At 46.7% G+C, this 21,815-nt stretch overlaps 1 protein-coding gene across 1 annotated transcript in view; it reads right to left on the bottom strand.

The window, feature by feature from the left end:
- Window positions 1-21,815, bottom strand: part of LOC146201605 (uncharacterized) — a 51,519-nt gene that overhangs the window by 13,984 nt on the left and 15,720 nt on the right. The window contains exon 2 of the mRNA XM_084598675.1: window positions 15,750-15,820. Within this exon, the coding sequence (XP_084454801.1) occupies window positions 15,750-15,820 (71 nt within the window). The remainder of the gene's footprint in view (window positions 1-15,749; window positions 15,821-21,815) is intronic.

Raw genomic sequence — 21,815 nt, 5'->3', positions numbered from 1 at the left:
GGGCGGCATCTTGAGTGAGAAGATCATGGTGAGTGCTCCATACCACTAAATCATCTGCGTATTGCAAAACTTGATTTCAGGGATATCATGTAAGCGCCACGCCAATGGGATGAAAGTATGAAAGTAAGTAATATTGAACAACGTCGGAGACAATACTGATTCCTGGGGCACGCCACGTAGTGAAACCAATGAACCAACAGTGTCACCGCTGAGGCGTATTGCAAATTTTCTTCCGTCCAAGAATGATGCGACAAAAGTGCGTACTCTCGGAAGGAGATGAAGCATGTCAATGGCATTCAGGATTGCAGCATGACTGATGTGTTAATATGCCTTTTCAACGTCCATTGCTAATATGGTACGTACATTGCGGCTGCGGGTAAATGATAGAACTGCTGATGCCAAGACAGCCAACCCGTCCTCTGTACCTATGTATGGACGAAATCCAATTTGAGCAGGGTGATAAAAACCGTGCTGTTCAAGCCACCAAGAAAGTCGTGTGGCTAGCATTTTCTCTGCAAGCCTGCAAAGCGTTCATGTTAAGGAGATTGGTCGTAAGTTGGCGAGGTCTGTTGGAGGCTTCCCAGATTTGGGAATAGGGATCACAACAGCGGTTTTCCAGCTCTCGGGTACGACACCATCAAGCCACACTTTGTTTATGGTGTATAGTAGTTGAGAAAGTGCAGCAGTACTGGGGTTCTTGTAAACCTCATACTGAATTTTGTCCAGGCCGGGTGCTGTTTTCCGTTTCGCATCGTCAATTGCAGCCAGCAGCTCGCGCATCGAAGAGGGGCTCGCAATTCCATCTGCGTCGGCAGCAGATGGTAGTTTCCATTCGTCTGCAGAGATGCCTGCCAAATTAAGATTTACAGCTGAAGGAGGCAGTATATCGTATTTTGGGAAAAATGTTCGAGCAGCTTCTTTGGCGAAATCGCCCGGCGACAGATTAGCCGCAAAGCATGCTGTTGCTGTTGCGTCAGTAGAACGACGACCGTGTTCCATTGCACGAAACGTTCGCCAGAGTGAGGCATTCAATGATTTATCAGAAAATTGTTCACACCATGTATGCCACTGGCGTCGCGAGAGATCGCGTTTATATCTCCGAGCCTTCGCAGTAAGATAATTCAGTCGTGTACGTGCCTGCCCCGAAGTAGGGTCTCGCGCAGCCGCCAGCTCAGCTTGACGGCGGGCTGCAAGCAAGGTAAGCAGGCCGAGATCTGGTGCTGGTCGACCTACATCAATTCAGGTAGTAGTCGTAGCGCTGTTTAGTGCTCTCTGTATACGGTCAACAAGGAGTGACGGCGAATCTGAAGACATACTGTCGAGACATGAGCGAAAGCTGTCCCAGTTTGTCACAGAACATTTGCGGCGTAAAGGGCGGAGACGGGAGGGATGGAGACCGATAAGGATAGTGTGGTGATCACTTTTCCAGCAGTCCGGCTCCATGTGCCACGAGGGAGTTCCAGCGCCCAACCACCACGTCGTCTGGAGCATAGGCAGCACTACGTATGTGACGCACAGGCCGTGTTGCTGTCCCAGGGTGATTAAGCAGACCAAACAGGGCATCAGTGAAGGCGTCCCGCACACGCCTACAACGAGGGCTTACAGTCGGATACCCCCAATCCGGGTGAGGGGCGTTAAAGTCGCCTCCGACTAAAATTAGACACCTGGGGTATTGCCGACGAACACTTAATAACCAGCCAAGATTAATACGAGAAGAGGCGCCTCCAGCTGGTCGAACGTAATATGAAACAAGAACAACGGTTCCTTTCAGAAATTTTGCAGCAACTGCTACTACCTCTTGGTATGATGTGCACCAGTTTTCGGGAGAAAGGTGTACATGAGAAATACGCGTTTCAACATATACCGCCGCCTTTCCCGGGGGAGAAGCAGTCTGCACGCGACGGTCGGTCATTGAAGGAGACACGTAGCCGCTGAAGCCCGGAATAGATGCCAAGGCGTTCGTTTCCTGAAGTAACAGCCCACACCCGAAACTTGTTAAATCGCAGTCGGGTCTTGAGCTCGGCCACCTTCGTGGAAATGCCTCTACAGTTCCACTGTAGTACACCAGGACGACCGGATTTCGCCATTTTTGTGTGCTAGTCCAAGCGCCGCAGTATCACAGATGTCAGGTTGGACAACTGGTTGACCATATAGCGGAGCAGCGATGTTGCAGAGTTATCATTGGGCATTGTGGTACACTGGGAAGAGGCAGCAAGTGGCCCTGTTGCGCGGGATGAAGGCGGCAGTGTTGGGCAATTACTAGATTTGGCGGTTACTTCTGCAGCTCGCCGACGTCGAGCAAGCATTTCGCGGTGTTGTCGGAGCTTAGAGACCTCTGCTAAGAGGCGATTGATTTGCTCATCCACTACAGCCATATCGTCGTTTGGTAGATCAGTACGCTGCTGTATTGGCGGTTGTCGACGCCGTTTCTTGAGCACCGTATCGTTAGACTTTGTCTTACCTGGAGGTGCATTCGAAGCGGGCTCAGGAAGCTCTGGCCACTCGTCATCATCCCACTGGAGAGCTGTAAAGCGATTGGATGTCTGCACCGGTGTCATGTCCTCTATTGGCCAACGCTTAGTCTTCCGAAGACGAGCTTTCTGCGTTGCTTTTTACTTTGTCGGACAACTTGGAGATGTTATCTCGTGGTCGTCCGATTTGCAGAGGCCGCGGAAGAGGAACTATTTGGTATAGAATACATGTGTGAAAATAAAAAGGTGTCTGTGATTGTGTATATATGTCTTGCTCTAATTCTCTCCCTCACTCTATCGAAAACCTTAAACAGCGGATGATCTGTGCTCATATTTCACATTGAGAAGTAACGTAATCGTCGGCAAATTTTTTTATATTTTAATTTCGAAATCTGCGCTGAACAAATGTGCACCAAGAAAAACAATTCCTCTCTTGATAGTGCGAATCGATTGGCAATGTAAATTTTAAGACGCCGCATGAAATTGCAAATTTCCTAGTGATCGTTAAGATGACCTAATTGGAAAAGGAAATTAGAATACAGAAAGCATTTCCAGCAGATCAATCGGTCGATTCGACGGTAATGCATTAGTATGTCTCGTTAACACTTCATATGTCCCTGAAAAAGCTTTTCTCCCCCATAGGCACACATACAGGTGTTAGTTGATGGTTAGGTTTCCCACCGAGGGCGCACGCAAGTTGCGACTAGCCTTTCTTTGCTAGGTATCGCGCAGAGTGCGGCGCAGATAGTGAGTCCTGTTAATAAAGCACACCAGATATTTGAAGCAAGCCCGCCAAACTCTGTCTATACCAGGAATTTCACAGAAGCCCACCACTAATTTTTGAAGACGATTTCGTTTTGGATAAAAGCCTTGCCTTTGTGGTATATTAATGCCTAGCTGTTATGGTAGACATCAAGAAAAAAATAAACTACGTGGCTGATTAACAACATTCTAATAGCTACGTTTTAACTATTACAGACAAGCCAAGCACCTCAATGAAATTAGACACTTGCAACCGCTAACTAGTAACTGTTAGACCAGTTTTTGAAAATTCGAGAACGCAATTACTCTTACTCCTTTTTTCGGGACATAAAACCCTGTTTCCTTTCTTCATAGCTAAATAAACGCAGTGCAAATGAAGGGTTATGTCCTATAAATTCAATGTATTTTTCGCTCATTTATTTAGTTTCTTGGTCACGCACGTAACATACCCTTGGCAGATCTTTCGCGCTCGTGTAAGAGCCGCCTGCCGTTTTTTGTAAGCTGCGGCAACATTCGATATCACAACGGTGATTTTCGACGCAAAAGAGCCAAGAGCAGGATGCCTTCACCACCGGTAACATTTAGTAGTGTGCTCAGCACGTGTGAACAGACATATATGATCACTACCGGCATTTGGGATTCTCGATTTTGAAGCATACTTTTTGTATTTCTCTTAAATTAAGCAGAGTCGTCATTACCAAATAACTGAAAGAGGTTAAAATACTCACTTAACTGGAAACAACCTTCTGGGATGTACACGCAAGTGCCCGTTAATTTCTTGCAGTTGTTTTACGCTTTGAGGACATGGAGAGCTACACTCTGGTAGACAATGCTAAAGTCTGGTTCCATAAGAGGGGGGGACAGAGATTCAAGCGCAGGAAGAAGGAAAATAAAAAAAAAAGGAATAGCAGCTGGTGGTATTCTTTCGGATCGTTTAATACAGCAAAAGAAATAATTTTTAAAGCAGGCTTTTTTTATTATTATATACCACACACCAGAAAAAGTGATCCCCGCGCTCTGCCAGTGTGTTCGATTGCATGTGGCGTAAGGTACAGTGGTACGTCGCACTAGTAATGCATAGAATATTTTTTCATGAGACCTCTATCTCACTGTAGAGCTCATAACATCAAGGACAAAGGTAGGGCTTTTGAACAGTCTTGACTGGCTGGTACGACGGAAATTTTGTAAGAGTAATTGGGCGTCAATTAAATTTTTGCTACTTTATTGCACTTTATTGAAGCAGCGCGAGCTCTATGTGTTTTAAATACAATTTATATAAGAAGCACGAGATTGAAATTCACTATAAACGTAGAATCAAACAGATGAGAAAAATATAAACAATTATTTTTTTCCTCCGCAAGCGAGGAAAGTAAAAACTAACCGACAAATTCTAAAAACGACAAGGTTGGTCGGTTTGACAGTGGACGAGTATGGCCATAACCTCCTTGGAATAGCCCCTCAGTAATATCGCGCGAGCATATCAACAATTCACTCAGTCAGCTCTTAGAATACAGTACATTTTGATCCGGCGAACTCGGAGAGATGGCATATTTGTAGCATGCATCAGTTCCAGGTTTTGTGTATTTTCTCCATCTCGAGTATCAGAAAATTCAGATTTTCAGAAAAACTCACTGCGTTTTTTCTGTTTTAGGAATGGCAGCGAAGAAATGTTCTTACTGCCAATGAGAGTAATACATAATGGTTACCTGCTTCGTATTTATACATTTCCTAAAGATTCGAGCTCGGGGGGGTCTCAGACCCCTCTTAAAGGTGATGTGTAGTCTCAGGACCGCGACACTCCCCCTGAATTAAAGCCTGCTTGTAGATACATTTTCGATTGGGAGTAGAACTTAGCTCGCCCTTTCAACAATCTACAGATTGCATGAACCGGAAAAGAAAACGAAGGGGACTATAATGATGTCCACTAGCTGCTAGTGCAGCTGGATTGGAAAAGCGACATACCGCGCGTACTGTTTCCACCCAATGCAGAGGAAGGCACTTGACAGGGGCCGTTCACAAACACCCATAGCCGTTGTACTTGCTACTTTTTCTGACCTCTCCATGCATGTTTCTACATACAGCGCTGTAGTTAGCCTACTGAATTCTGGGACGGTAATGATTACCGCCCCACCTCTTGGGGCATTGTGGCATCAGAATCGTGGCGTACTGGTGCGCAGACTAACCCATCTCATTCAGCAACCACACTTTTGGCCACTTCCACATTTAGCTGTGTTTTAATATTTATGTACGGATTAAAAATACCTATAACGCCTTAAGGAAATTATTATTAAGGAATAACAGCGCGAAAATGAAGGACAAGGGAGAAGGAAGAAGACAACACCTGCGCTGTTATTCCTTAAAAATGTACCAACTATCTCAACTCTCCGTTTTATTGAAGGAAATTATTGTAAAGGGATTGAATGAAAAATATGAATGCACAGATGACTAAACAAATCGGCGCAAAAAAAAAATGCTACACCAGTGTCTTCTGTGATGATTTTATACTTCAGTCACAATGCTCTTAAGCCACATCGCAAGAGTTGGAAAAATTAAAAAATTACACTTTGGTACATGGGATAAATAACATACAGCAGAGGAAAAGCAAAGGTCACATTGATTCAAAAATTACATGGGTTCAACGCTGTTGAACCAAATATTGAGCGAAAGCATTAGCTGCGGGTGACCGAGCATTCTTCTTTTTCTCTTTTTCTTCTCCCAGTCAAAACATGGATGGAAGAAAAGGGCCTTTTTGTACCTTGGGGCATAAACTGTCTACTATGTAGGAAACCTGAAACAGTTGAGCACGTGTTCCTGGATTGTTTGGATGCGGTGTTTTACTGGGATGTGTTACAAAGGACACTTACAAAAGACCTGCCATCGCCCCGTGAAATTCGGTACTTGACAACTGTTAATGATGATTTTCAGTATGACCTCATCATGCTATTGGGCCTTCACAGTATTTGGAGAGAGAGAGAGAGAAAACTTTTAATGAGCATAATAATCAGTAAGAAATCGCAGGAGCTGAGTGGTCGTGCCCCTAGTCCAGGGCCCCGCTGGCAGCAGCTGACTTGAGTATTTGGAGGAGTAGGATGGCTTATAGACACTGTGATGTCGATGCACGATCTGTATGTGATTATTTTGTTGAACAAGTGTATAAACTAAAAGAAATTTTGATGCAGCAAGACGCTGCGGAGGAGGTCTTGAGTCTGATGGGCGAACTTGTAATGAAAGTCCATTAGACACGGTTGTCAACCAAGGGGCATGGCAACCACGATCTTTTACTGATGTATTTGTACCAATTCATGCAATAAAGAAAAAAAAAGCGAATGCCAGGGTCCTAGCAGGCTGATTCTGGCATAACCGTCCCATGTGAAACGAGAGACCCAAGTTGGCAGCTCCTGCCAGCCCGTGTGTCACGTGGAGTGTGACGTCACAAAGTCACGTGGGTAAGACGTAACTGCGGCTGGGTCACGTGAAGGCTTGAAAGTACGAGTAGTATTGCTTTCGCAATAAAAGGAAGAATTTCGGGTCTGAGGTGCAAGATGACTGTTTCATCGAGACAAATCCTTTGGAAAAACTGTTTCACTTTCGTTTTGTTTAAGGAAGGAATCTCTGAATTTGTTTATTCTGCGAGCGTGCTAACGTACTTTTCCAGAATGGTATGTGTGCATAGGCAGAGTAAAAATCACAGGTTCTTCTTCTTCTTCTTCTTTAAATCTTCCGCACCTCTCCAAGCTAGGTGCTCCTCGATTCGGCGGGCGACGTGCAGTTCACACGCAAACACACTGAGACGAAGGCCGACGAACTTGTAGTAACAAAATGAACATTAACTTTATATAACAAGAACACGAAGCACAGGGTACAGAAAACTTAGTTAAACGAGACAGAGAGGCGACACACTTTACAAAAGAGACTGAGCTAAAAACTAACAGCAAAACGAGCGCATCACTCTTTTTAACGACTTCTCAGTCGGGGCCTGCCTGCTACGCTATCTCCATCAACGACTAGCCTCAGTACAAGAGCCAGAACCGTCGGTGCCTGCGCGGCGCGCTCTTAAATAGCCAGCGCCCAACATTCTAGATGCGGAGGAGGAACGGAAAACAGCTTAGCGCTGCCAAAGCTATGCCTTCCCCCCCTGGCCTTCTGGAGAGGCCCCGAACTTTCTCGAGCAAACATGGTTAACACGCGCAGCCCTCCCGCGCGAAGCGAGGAGGGGGGGCCGGGACCGTGCGGGGGAATGCACGCTCGACTCTGTGCATGGCGACGAGGGCGAGGAGGCGCAGCACGGTGGCCGAGATGACGCAATCGGTCGCGTCGATTTCTCGTAGCTCGGGGAACCTTCCATCGCCGTTTTCTGCGGCGCGCGCGCCGCAACATTAAAGAAAGGGTCACCGCGGCCTTACACGCCCCACCATAAGAGGATTGCTGGGCTTTTTTGCCCAGCCAAACCGAATACATACTAAAGGCCGCGGATTTCCTTCCGCTATAACACAATCGAGACGCACACTTTCTGTTCATAGTCCCTTCGCGGCCTGCATGATGTTCAAAGCCAGTCGCAGTTCCTGGCGCGCAAAGTTCAAAAGCACTTCTCTCGCGCACAGTCACTGCACAGCATGCTAAACGTTCACGATAGGTACAAGATCCTTGAGGTCCACACACATTATATGCGGTCAAGTCCGGCAAGTGTTCTTCGCGCGCTTCGCTTGTCACTCCGTGCTCGCGAGCGCACACACTTTCATGCACAGGCGAGCAGGACCGCTCACGCCCGCCGGCGCTACGCTGCTCAGGCACAAGTGGAGAATTTATTCCATCTCGACACTCGTTAGAACTAGGGAGGGGCGCGGCATCATGCGGCTCGTGTAGGTCTGCAAAAATACAGCATGCTATACACTCGCCTTCGAATGTTAGACTTGTCGCTTTACTGAGCGTCTCGGGTTCCCGAGTGCTAGCGGCGGCCAATTCTGCGACTGTTGCGGTGCTGACTTTGATGTTCGCGACAGCTGCTGGTACTTCTGCCCTACAAGCAGCATCTGTTGCGGTCGACGCATGATAGCTGATGTCGCCGATTGCATGGCTCGCGACCGCTGTCGCTGAATCAACTGTGGCGCCCTGTTCTTGATAAGCGCTCACGCCCGGTGCCGTTGTTTCACCCGCATTTGCTGCATTTAACGTGTCACGATCAGTTCGTAAACATGCGGCGGCTTCACGCTCTTCAATTACCTCGTCTACAGCGGGTATGAGTTCGGTCTCCTGCTGCCGCGCGTCTTCCCATGCACCTGACTGGATGCTGACGCCTTCGGTAATCTGAGCGCACGTGGGCACTTCTATCGCTACGGCTTCCGCAGTTGTTTTGGGGTTGTTTACTTCCTTAGCCGGCGACGCGCCGTTCATGCCTACGGAATTTCTCTCCTCGGCGAAGGTCGTCTCCGCCGGCTCACTCGCTGCTGCGTTGGACCCCGCGGCTTCGTCACCTGACACGCTCCTTTCGTGTACTATACGGGGCCGCTCTTCCGAAACGCTCTTTTTAGTTTCTTCTGCTTGAATACCTGTTTCGATTTGGCGTCCGAGAGGCATTTGTCTTATTTCTAATAACTGGACCTCTGCTGGTACCTTTCGAGCTTCAGCTATCGCTTTTTGAGTTTCCAGTTCGTACTTTCTCAATTCTGCCTCCATCTTAGCGATTTCCAACTTAGCTGCTATCTTTCTCATTTCCACCTCTATCTCCATTTTTCTAATTTCTAATTCAGTCTCTGCCTTCACCTCTGTCTCTCGACGCTTCGCTAGGTCCTTACCGTTCGTCTTTGTTACGCAATTCTTCCGTCTCAGTGAGGCTACGAGGACTCTTACGGACACTCTGGTCCATCCGGAAAACACTGACTTTCTGGTGTTCATGTTTACTAACCTAACTAACTACACGTCGACACCGCGTACTCCCGCTCCTAATGCCTGAGCCACGCACACCAACGGACGCAAGAAATCCCGCTCACCTGAGCAACGGTTCCGCCCTTCTCGCCGCGTCGCTCCTCGCTGTGGGGCACTTCCGATCGTCGCTGCCTCTGACCGTCACCGCTGGGGGTCCCTGGGTCCTTGCACGCGTCGATGAAGTTCCTACCCCGAACGACCGGGAGATCTTGGCACCTCAGCAACGGTTGCTCCCTCCTTGCCGCGCCGCTCCTCGCTGGTGGGCACTCCTACTCGCCGCTGCCTCTGACCGTCTCCTCTTGGGGTCCCTAGGTCCTTGCACGCGACGAAGCTCTTCCACCTTGAACGGCCGGCAGACTTCAGTGAGCGCCGATAACGTTGCGACGGCTCGAATAACGGGCTGGGCTTGCGGAGTGCTGCAGTTGCCGAATCATCCTGTCGGCTGCGCCAGTAAAAATCACAGGTTCTCCTTCTTCTTCTTCTTCTTCTTTAAATCATCCGCACCTCTCCAAGCTAGGTGCTCCTCGATTCGGCGGGCGACGTGCAGTTCACACGCAAACACACTGAGACGAAGGCCGACGAACTTGTAGTAACAAAACGAACATTAACTTTATATAACAAGAACACGAAGCACAGGGTACAGAAAACTTAGTTAAACGAGACAGAGAGGCGACACACTTTACAAAAGAGACTGAGCTAAAAACTAACAGCAAAACGAGCGCATCACTCTTTTTAACGACTTCTCAGTCGGGGCCTGCCTGCTACGCTATCTCCATCAACGACTAGCCTCAGTACAAGAGCCAGAACCGTCGGTTCCTGCGCGGCGCGCTCTTAAATAGCCAGCGCCCAACATTTTAGATGCGGAGGAGGAACGGAAAAAAGCTTAGCGCTGCCAAAGCTATGCCTTCCCCCCCCCTGGCCTTCTGGAGAGGCCTCGAACTTTCTCGAACAAACATGGTTAACACGCGCAGCCCTCCCGCGCGAAGCGAGGAGGGGGGGCCGGGACCGTGCGGAGGAATGCACGCTCGACTCTGTGCATGGCGACGAGGGCGAGGAGGCGCAGCACGGTGGCCGAGATGACGCAATCGGTCGCGTCGATTTCTCGTAGCTCGGGGAACCTTCCATCGCCGTTTTCTGGGGCGCGCGCGCCGCAACATTAAAGAAAGGGTCACCGCGGCCTTACAGGCAGGTAAGTTATGTTATATATCTATTCTTAGTTATTCCAATCCTTGAGTTGAATACGTTATAAAATGTCATATGTCATATGCCATAGCTCATGTAATATACCAAATGCGATAGGCGCAAGTTTTTTATTCTTTAAAGCAGCGACCAGTCCAGATACTTGGAAATTTCACGAGATATTTTCAAAAAGTCATTGCCACCTGAGACAAAGCGTGCAGCATGTGCTTGTACATGTTCAAGCTTTGCTATGTCAGACTAGGTTCACGGGCCCCAAGCGCTGCAAGCGTACTAAAGAATAAGACGTACAGAGTCGTACACTCTTCGCTTGAACACGGCTCGTTTCCTTCCAAGCGCTATGGCGTCCGACCGTGCCACGCATTGTAGCTAAGTCAGAGGCCACCTACAGGTCGCTCTGTGCTTTGCTTCGACATGCCACCGCGTCGGGCGCGATGGAGCTTTGAAGGCAGCCGCCGTGTACCTACTATGGAGTGGACGACCCTCAACAATAGACAAATATATTGTCGACACGCTCTACAGGCTGTTGATTTCATATAGCAACATTTGTGATTTTGGGACCTGACCTCTTGGCCAAACATCTGTTGTAGCCCACCGCATCGACACCGGCGATGCTGCTCCTATTCACAAGCGACCGTACCGTGCCTCGCTTTCCGAGCGCCAGGTGATTCAACGTGAAGTCGACAAGATGCTGGCCGACGACATCACTGAGCCTTCAAACAGTCCCTGGGCGTCACCTGTTGTGCTAGTACAGAAGAAAGATCGGAGCTGGAGATTCTGCGTTGACTATCGCCACCTCAACAAATTGACCAGAAAAGACGTGTGCCCTCTTCCGCCCATCGACGATGCACGTGATTGCTTACATGGAGCCAGCTACTTTTCCTCCGTCGACCTTCGCTCTGGCTACTGGCAAATCTACGTCGATGAACGAGACCGCGAAAAAACTGCATTTGTCGCTCCTGACGGCCTCTACCAATTTAAAGTCATGGCTTTTGGCCTATGTAACCCCCTGCAACTTTCAAACGGATGATGGGCTCGTTGCTGCGTGGCTTCAAGTGGACGACTTGCTTGTGTTATTTTGTTTTCGCGTACACTTTTTACAGCCACCTCTCTCGCCTTTCTACCATTCTCGAGCTATTCCGCTGCGCCGGCCTTCAACTCAACTCCAAGAAATTCAGTTTCGGCCATCGGCATATCAATATTCTTGGCCACTTAGTGAATGCTGCTGATGTTCAGCCTGACCCCGATAAGATTCGCTCCGTTTGTACTTTTCCCAAGCCACGTTCACCTAGTGATATTCGAAGTTTTCTCGGCTTGTGTTCGTATTTCCGTCGTTTCATCCAGAACTTCGCAGCCCTTGCTCGCCCTCTCACCGCCCTACTGAAAAAAGATACACCTTTTTCTTGGGGCCCTGACCAAGCTGCAGCTTTTTCTCAACTTATCGCTGCTCTCAACAATCCACCCGTCTTGGCCCATTTCAACCCTTCGGCCCCAACCGAACTCCGCACTGACGCAAGTGGTCATGGAATTGGAGCTATCCTTGCTCAGAGACACCATGGCCGCACCAGAGTGACGGCGTATGATAGCCGCCTACTATCTGAGGCAGAACAAAATTACTCTATCACAAAGAGGGAGTGGCTAGCTTTTGTTTGGGCTATTGCGAAATTCCGGCCTTATTTCTTTGGGCGACCCTTTACTGTTATCACGGACCACCATGCCTTGTGCTAGCTTTCTTCACTCAAAGACCCTACTGGACGTTTGGGACGCTGGGCGTTAAGGTTGCAAGAATACGCCTTTTCTGTGGTTTATAAGTTTGGTCTTCTTCATCAAGATGCAGACTGCTTGTCCCGCCATCCTGTAGATCCTCCCAGCTCTACGGCCTGTGACATTGACGCATACGTCCTGTCTTTAACGGCCTTTCCCCACATAGGCGATGAACAGCGCTTGGTTTCCGCGCTCCGGTCTATCATCGACCGTCTGACTACCGGCCAGTCTCATCCTGCCCTCGCTATGTTCGTACTCCAAGGGGACGCATTATACCGCCGCAATATGCGACATGATGGCGCTGAGCTCTTGCTCTCGTTCCGAAACATCTGCGCTCCACCATTCTGGAACAATTTCATGATGCCCCCCCCACTGGACATTTTTACGTGTCCCGCACGTATGACAACGTGCGCCGACGTTTTTACTGGCCGGGTCTCTATCGCTCAGTTCAGCATTATGTGGCCGCATGTGAGCTGTGCCAGCGTCGGAAAAAACATCCGTATTGCCATCTTGACACCTGCAGCCCATCTCCATCCCGACTGAGCCGTTTTTCCGTGTTGGTGTTGATTTGCTTGGACCCTTCCCGGTCATTGCCTCGGGCAACAAATGGATCGCCGTAGCGACCGACTATGCTACGCGGTACGTCATTACACGCGCGATCCCTACTAGCTGCGCTACAGACGTCCCTGATTACCACCTTCATGACGTGATAGTACAACACGGTGCCCCTTGTGAAGTACTCATGGATCGTGGTCGCTGCTTCCTCTCCAGAGTGGTTGACAAGTTACTTCGTGTGTGCACCATCCTCCACAAATTTACCACCGCCTATCATCCTCAGATCAACGGCCTCACAGAACGCCTCAACCGTAGGCTCACAGATATTCATTTTCACAGATATGTTATCAAAGTATGTCTCCGGCGACCACCGGAATTGGGACAATAATCTACCCTTTTTAACATTCGCCTATAACTCTTCTCGTCATGATACCGCTGGCTACTCTCCCTTTTATCAGTTTTTTGGCCGACACCCAATACTCCCCTTTGATACATCGGTACCCGCTACTGACGCCGTCACTAGTACTACGCTCTTGATGCCATCTCACGCGGTAATGATTATAATAATAAAAATGATGATGATAATAATAATAATAATGATGATGATGATGATGATGATGGTGATGATGATAACAATATTAATAATAATAATAATAATGATTTATTGCCAACAAATTTACAAAATAATAACCAGCCCGTTTAAGCATACATGCATGTGAACGGAGCTAGGCAGTACAGCGTCACTGAATACGTGCCGAGCCATGCACACAAAAAAAAAGAAAAAAAAATATTCAAAAACAGCATTGATACGAAAAATACATGGAATGAAAAGAAATGACAAAGCATTTACAACACAGATCAATGAAAGTTAAGCGTAAAAAAAAAATTGTTATACAGTATTCCTTACTGTTAATGTACCGAGAATGAAACAGCACAGGCTAACCGTAAAACGCTCAATCGCATTGCACAATTGACCGAATGGACTTTTTAGTTTTTCGAAGAGAGGTGGGTGACGTATCAATTCAAATTTATTGAAGATAGAAGGTACATAAAAATTCCGGGTTTTTTTTCCCGTAATTTGTATAGACACGCGGAACTATGAATTTTTCTCTATGGTTCACCTAAGGTAACATTTAGTAGTGGGCTCAGCACGTGTGAACAGACATATATAATCACTACCTTGTGCGAAAAACTTCTACCAAGCTACACTGAACCCGAAGTCTTCAGCACAACGAGCTTCCGACATTGTGCACGTGACGCGACTCAAGCCGTATTATTCACGCCCTGCTTCGTTTACCTAGAACGCACCGGGACTGTGCTTCTGCAGATGGGGTAATGTTATGGTGGTGTACCACGCTGGCATTCAGCAAGTGAAGAACGAAGTGTCTGGGTGTGTGGACGAGGACGACGCTCCGTATTTAGTTGTGCGGATAAGCGGTGCCCATCGATTCCAGAGTGGTGTTGCCTACTGGTGCGTGATTTCCAATAGTAACAATATCACTCTAGGTTAACAGGTGACTGCTTAAAATTTCGTCCGAGAAAATATAGCACTCGACCAATATTAATGTTATGTGATATACGTGAGTATTCCATGATAAGATGACAGAGAAAATAATTTCCATATATGTGTAAACTGTTCCAGTGGATAGGTAGGCTCCATGATGGCATCAGCTTTGGGAGTTTTTCAGGCGCAGCCCTCATGACGTTGCACTTGTAAAAATTAAGTGTAATCTTCGCGGAGCGATTCCACAATTAAACAGAGTTCAGATCATTCTGTAAACGTTGGCTATCCGCCTAACTAGTAATCTCGCGGTATATATACGAGATTCGCCAGCGTTAAATTTTACACGGCTGGTGCATGGTCAGCAAGGTCACATATACAGATCAGGAAAGGCAGGGGGCTCAAGACGGACCCCGGCGATACACCACAAAACAGGAGCACGCTTGAGGAGTATACTTAATATCCATACCCACGCACTGCTTTTTTTTTTAAGGTTAGCATGCTTTATTTAATGTTAAGAGATTAGCCGGTGTATTAAGTATGAATGTTGTATGTAACTGAAGTGCATGCGAAACATATTAAAACGCCTTCCGAAAGTATAAATATATACAGTCAATCTGGGCACCTGTGTTAATCGTGGCTCCTGTATTCTAAATATACTCAATCAATTATGTATCACAAGAGAACCCAGCTCTAAAGACATGATATGTTGAAAAAAAGAAGTTATTGCTCGGTGATTTATTAGGCTAGTTCAAATGACATACTCATGTATTTTACATAATAAACTTACTAATAAAATAGGCATGCAGTTATTTCTCCTCGTTTATTCATAACCTCCGCAGATCGGAATTACGTTTGACTTAATGCAGTCAGGGTGTAAGAGTACATGTAAAAGGGGCGCCTTAAATAGCAGTATATAAAAAAGGAGCAAGGCTGAAGCACAGTTTTTTAAGAACGAAATTGGATATCTCATCTGGACCAGGGGCGGAGTGAACATTATTCTGTTGTAAACATGCGGTGCCCCCCCCCTCCCCCCCCCCCCCCCCCCATTCAGAAAAAAATACATAATTCACCTTTGGGAAGACAGAAGTGCTTTCTGAAGAAGTTACAGCGCTTATACACTCTGAGAAAGAAGACTTACAATATGCATTAACGCGTACAGCTTTAATTGGCATGGAAACTTATCCTGTCGATACCATCCGGAATATTTGGCTGAGTTTTTTTTCTTACTTTCTTGATATATTTCCGCATTGTAATCGTGTGGAGTTTAAATCTGTGACATAAACTCTAAAGATACGTGTTATGTGATTTGCACATCTTTTTTGTTGGGGCCGTGCCGAGCTGTTCTATTCCTGAACGCAACTCAGGGTTAATAAACAGCCTTGTCTTTTTATTTATCAGGTTGCAAAGTTGTAGGAAAGAAAGAAAGCATATTCTCGGTTAAGCAAAACAGTTGCATGAAAATGTTGGCAGGAAACGAAAACGGCTGATTCTGATATATTACTGTTTTTTTATTCCCAGTCGCCGTTAAGATGACGATAAGAAACCATGACAGTGACGGAAAAAAAAGCACTTACCCGTGTGCGAATTCTTGCCGAGGTCTTGCGGTAGACTTCAGAACCAGGGCCAGGGCTTACGGTACATTTGACTGGAATATAATAGAAAATATTAGCTTGCGAACTTTCTCTACAAATGGCACGGTTAATGAAGGAAGCTCGGCCGCGCAACAAAAAGTAATGCATTCCCACAAGTATGCAGCCTTAAGTGTCTCGACCGAATTTTTTTCTGTCATGGGTGGCGGTGGGGACTCTCGGCCAAAACAATGCCTCCCAGTGTCAGCCCATATCTACTCAAATATCGTCGACGGCAGCTGCGCTATGCCCGCGAATTCACGCGGAGTTCGGATCAGTTCGACGCGCAGATGGCGGCCGCTTCCACAGAAAGAGTACGTCCTAACAATGACTTGAAGTCAGTCTAAACCGCGAGTGTAAAGGCTCCCGTTCCGCGAAATGTCCGGCATTGACAGTGGGAGCGAAAACTTACGAGTATATCTCTGGGAAGTGAAGTGGCCGTGCACTGACCGGTCTGCGGACAGTGAACGGAGCTGCCGACTCGAGTAGCCCCCTAAAGAAGGGAATCGAACCCATCGGGACCCTTTGATTTCGGGGCATATACTTGTTAGCCCAAGGCCAAGCCGGCAGGTTTGTAAGTGAGCCTTTATGTCTATGTCGGGTGGTATTTCACATAATGCAGCATCTTTCGACCCTATGCTGATGCGTATGTGTGGGAAAATAGAGGCATAAGTTAAAGGAGCTGTGATTGAGTGAATAGCAAAGTGTATATGAACGTGAAAGAGTTACCACAAGGACCGAAGGGAGCCATTAATACTGTCGCTTCATAGCCTTACAGGCGGATCTTAAGTGCCCCTGAATGTTTAGGTAGCCTCTCTCGAAGGAGGACCCTTAATACTGCATGCCTGGAGGTGGAAAAGGTCAGGTCTGGGCATGCTTTCCAGGTTTGTTGCCCAGTTCATGTTCGCGCGGCCACATCGATCCTATGCATCTCAGCAGTGAAGCAGTGTGCGGCTAGCAGAATACCTATATTTTCAACACTGAGTGATGGAGACAATATCCACCTAGATCACTCGAGATGCCGATTTAACAAAACAGCGCTGACACTGACGGTTGGCTAACCTTCCTTCCGTCTTAGGAGACAGGTTTTCAAAAAATTTCGACAACTTCTGCTGTCGTTTCAGATCTTCAAGATATTTTAAAAAATCTGGAATGGATGCGCTTTGCCCTTCAACTGTTCCCGTGTCCACCTCTTTTTGTTTATTTATTTTAGCGATAAAAACAAATAAGCAGCATCTTTACCTTGCATAATAGTGCAAGAAATCAATAGATTACGCTTAAGAGCTGGTCGTCCAGGTATGGCGAAATAAAAATTAGGGTGCCATATAGGAGAGAAAAGAAAAATTAATTCAAACCTATATATCTCTTTTTATCGGCGAAACCTCGCGGCAACACGAAGATCTAGAGAACAGCTTTCATGTGTCAGAAAGCGATGTGCAGGCCGACATTCTAAGCCTCTTGATTGTTAGGTAAGTCTGAAAGCGGTAAGTGAATGAAATGAGAACGAAGGAAATGAATTGCTGCTAAGCATTCATCGTTTCTATTATGAGGTACGAACGCCAAGTCTAAAACGTTAGAGGAGAGTCATGTAAAAATTTTTTTCCTCAATTCAAATATGCCAATACGGGCAAAGCATTTTACAGTGCAGAACGTGATCTCATGCTCCTAGATAATGCAAACGAAGATAATTTTCCGGCTTTTTCCGACTTCTGCGATAAGTGTCATAATCATAATGCCTGTTGTTGCTATTTGTCCCTTGCGTGTGTCTGCTGGCGAACAGTGACCAGAAGGGTAAGAGACAGAAAGCACTGCGACATATAAGGAATACTTTTTAGAGCGTCATAACGGCTAAAAGAAAAACAAGTAAATGGCGCTTGTTCAACACTTCTCACTTTCATATATTTCTTCATATTCAGGGATTTTTTTTTTTTTTAGATATATCTGATTTTTATTTAAAGCGACGCTGAGGACAACGGAGTCGAAATTTTATTTTATCGAAATCCTATAGACAAACTTTCGCGGCTTTGATTCCAGCAGCAAAGCACATATTTATTGCTGGGAGAGTTGGATTCGAAGTTACAGACGTGCTTCCGCCACTGTGATCCAAACTCGTGACTTTATGATGACGTAATCACCGGAAATTATGCAAACGCGTACTTCGTGACAGCTATAGGAGCGAACGGTGCGGTCCAGCAACGCGCTAAATTCTGAAACTTAAGGTGAAAACGGAGCCGTCGTCTCGTCTGCACCAGCCTTCCTTGCTATTGTCTTATCCCTACGTCGATAAGAATGTTCACGGAAGAACTCCAGCCTGCATTTAAGCGACTTCAGCCCTAAAGATAGCGCGATGCTGTTGAGGGCTTTTGCGGCTGACTGCATGCATGGATACAAGAAAACAAAAAATTCTGAGCTCACTGCAGAATCTGCACTGGAGGAGGAGGAAGAATCAACATTTATTATGCAGGCACCAGACGGGGTGGTTGCCTAGTTGCGGGACCCATATGTTCTCAGCAGCTCCTGGCCCCTGTCCGTCACTTCGAGATGAATCGATAGGGCGGGGCTGCATAACAAGATCTCCCATCGCTCAAGGGGTTGGGGATTGGGGGTATTGGCGCGAAGGGGAGGAGGGGTGGTTTTCCAGTTTTGTGCGTTCTTCCAAAACGTGCGGCAGGGTGCCCTTTTCTTTTTTGCAAAAAGGACAGAGCATATAGTGTTCCGCAGGGTACATGCAGTTCATCAGTACGAGATGCGCAAGCGGTACCGCCTGCGCCTTAGCGTTGCTGTTTTGTCCGTGAGATGTGTCAGCGGGATTCCGCGAGTGATAGATACTGGACCTTTCCTTTCCTGTAAACCATTTGACTGCCTCTAATTAACTACGTAATCAACCCACACATGGTTACTTTGTCACTTCCATATCTTGTCTTGATACTCTATCTGATGGTACCATTATTTTCTCGATACACCAACTAGCTCCTCCTCCACGAGTGATAGATAATGGGCCTTTCCTTTCCTGTAAATCCCTTCACTGCCTCTAATTAGGTTTCGATGGAGGCGAAAAGAAGAGGCGTCCGCGTGCTGTGAAATGTCAGCTTACGTTAATGACCCCCAGGTGGTCGGAATTACATGGAGCCCTTCACCTACGGCACCCCTTTGCCTCTTTTCGCTTTCACTCCCATATCCTTCTTTCCGTTACGGCGCAGTTAAGGTGTCCACACTACAATTGTGCACGACATTGCGCATTTCCTTTCCTGTGAACCATTTATTACTGTTATTTGATCTAATTAAATACCTAGTTTAATCACATAAACCATTTTGTCCCTTGCACACCTTTCCTTGAGGCGCTATCCTATGGTACCATTCCTTTTCAAATATACTAGCTAGTTCCTCTTTTACAGCTCCGACAAAGCCATGTACACGCGAAATCGACCCACATAGCCATACAGCGCTTACGCCTTAATAATCGAATGCCGAAGTGTCACCAGTGTCGGCAGCAGGCACGATTACCGGTACGGCCGCTGACATCATCGAGGCACTGTCACGTATTGCATAGAGACTGATACGTATATATATATATATATATATATATATATATATATATATATATATATATATATATATATATATATATATATATATATATATATATATATATATATACCGGGTGTCCCAGCTAACTTGAACCAAGGGGTACAAAATAATATATTTGAGGTAGCTCAGTGAAAACAATTGCATTCAACTGCCAGCCTCCTTGCGCACTACAGGCAATTTTTTGCTTTGCAATTACTTAATTAGCTAATTATGTTAATTTATCTAATTTATTAAATATCGACTTTAGACCAAACATGTAAATTGGAAAGTTGTAGAGCACCTTCAGAAACCCCCATTTCATTAATTGTGATAAAGAAAGTCTCACGTGTATCTTTTTTTCCGGGCTCAGAAGAAAGCCCGCGAAATACAAATAATACCACGTGACTAGTGCATTTGTGCGCTGCGACAATGGCAGAAAGAGGGGAAGAAGTAGGGGTGGAAATGGGGAGATGCTGTCCCCAACAGTGAGTTCTATACAAGAAAAAAAGAAAGCGAATCCTGAGAGTGGCTGCCTTTTCTATCGTTCCTGCCCACCGCTATCGGTGCAGCGCCTGGCTCACGACGGATATCACTGACAGGAGTGCCGCTAGACATCCATGCCCTCAGGCCTTGTTATACCGTCGCTAGCTTCATGTCTCAATCTCTACATCATTCCAATAGGTGGCTGCAAATCGGAATCAAAGCGTCTCAGCGACAGCGAGCTCGAAAAAAAAAAAAAAGTAAGAAGCCCAAAAGACAGCGCACGTGAATGTCACAGCAGCTTCCGTTCCGCACTGCTACGAGCGACGCGGTGTATAGTCTAGCGTGATTTGAAGGTTATCGCGCGAGCGTTGACCGAGAGCAAGAGCTGCGCCACATACCAGAATTCTCTGCCAGAATGCGAACCCTTTTCCTTGTTCCGAAACCGGCTGCTAGGCGCCTGGCACGCTAGGCTGGTCGTCGCTCGCGCGATATCCTTCAAATGGCGCTAAACTGCCGTCGTCTGAGCGTCGCGCTCGGCAGGCTTTGTATCGGCGTAGACAAGACTAAGATCCCTGCCACACGGCCCACTCAGATCTACTTTGAACTTCCTGGGCCTAAAGGAGCGCAAGGGAGTCATAAAGAGACATAACATCGAGCACATGTGCTAAAAACAAGATCGCGTGGCTAAAAACAACGGGCATGTTCTAAGCACAGCTATTTTGTATGCTCTGCTGAACACCATGTGCGGAGTTTGCGACTCGGCGTCCCCGCCGCCGCTCTCTTCCGTCGTTCCGTCCACAGTGGCTATCGGCGTACTTATTTTTGGTGCATTTTGGCCGTATAACGAGTGATAATCATATCGTGCTAGTGTTCTGCCCGCCGTCTACCCGTGCAAGCTTCGAGCGTGGGCGTGTGTGCAGCGGATCAAAACAAGTGACGCAGGCGCAGTCAGACGCAACCTATCGAGCTGGAATACTAATTTTATGCCATAAAATCTAATATATCTACGAGCAAAACTAGAATATTCGAATAGAAAGAATATTTAGAGACTCAGGAATAAAACGCATTAGAAATGGAGCTCCTCCCTTCACTCCTCAAGGAAGATGATCGATTTCTTTTTTGCTAGGAGCTTCCTTGAAATTCCTTTCCTAAGCGACTGCCGTGTGACACAGCTTGCTCGAGATAAAGACAACCTTGGGGGAAGGGAGTTAGTTCATCCGTGTGACAGGGGCGTAAGATGGTTACGCTGCTGAGGGTAGAAGTCGGCTGGGGCGTAGCAAGACCTAGGTGCGGTGGCCGACGAAAGTGATCGTAGTAGCGATGAAAATGGTGATGCAGTGAAGGAAAACAGTGCTGTAAAGTGGCTTTTAAAGATTTCGTTCTTAAACTGACTTACGCATAGTCCTGTAATTCTGTTATAGCTCTATCAACTAAGATAACTCAACAAGAGTTGTTGTCGGGCTAGTTGGCTTGAATCAAGTGAAGCGATCAAGTCTACGCGCAAAAAAGAGTAACACAAAAAACAGAGGTAACGCTCGTCTTGTCGTTGCCTCTGTTTTTTGTGTTGTCCTTTTTTCACGTAGCCTTGATGGGTTTACTTAAGATATAACTATTGCATGAGGAAGTGTTGTATGCACAAGCTTGTTTGATCTGGATCCAAATGACGAGGGTGTTGGCGGTATCTGTTGCAGCAGTCACTTTGGCGGGAGTCACATTCTGCTGAAATTCTCAATCGCGATAAAAATGCAAGCTACACAAAAGCAACGCTGTCAAAAATAGTGTGTGCGCTCGGGTGAAGCTTTCGCAAATGGCTTTGTGTGATATATGGCTGCTCTAGCTCTACCGCGTGCCTTTCTTCTGTCTTGATATAATACGGAGGTCGTGGGTTCGGTTCCCACCATCGGCACGTTGTTTTTCTTCTACTTTGTGTTTAATTATCTTTCCCCTAAACAGATTACATTA

Source organism: Amblyomma maculatum, chromosome 1 (assembly GCF_055883805.1).
Source record: "Amblyomma maculatum isolate TAMU_Amacu chromosome 1, ASM5588380v1, whole genome shotgun sequence".
Taxonomy (NCBI): domain Eukaryota; kingdom Metazoa; phylum Arthropoda; class Arachnida; order Ixodida; family Ixodidae; genus Amblyomma; species Amblyomma maculatum.
The sequence above is the reverse complement of the archived record's forward strand: the minus strand, read 5'-3'. Positions and strand labels throughout refer to the sequence as shown.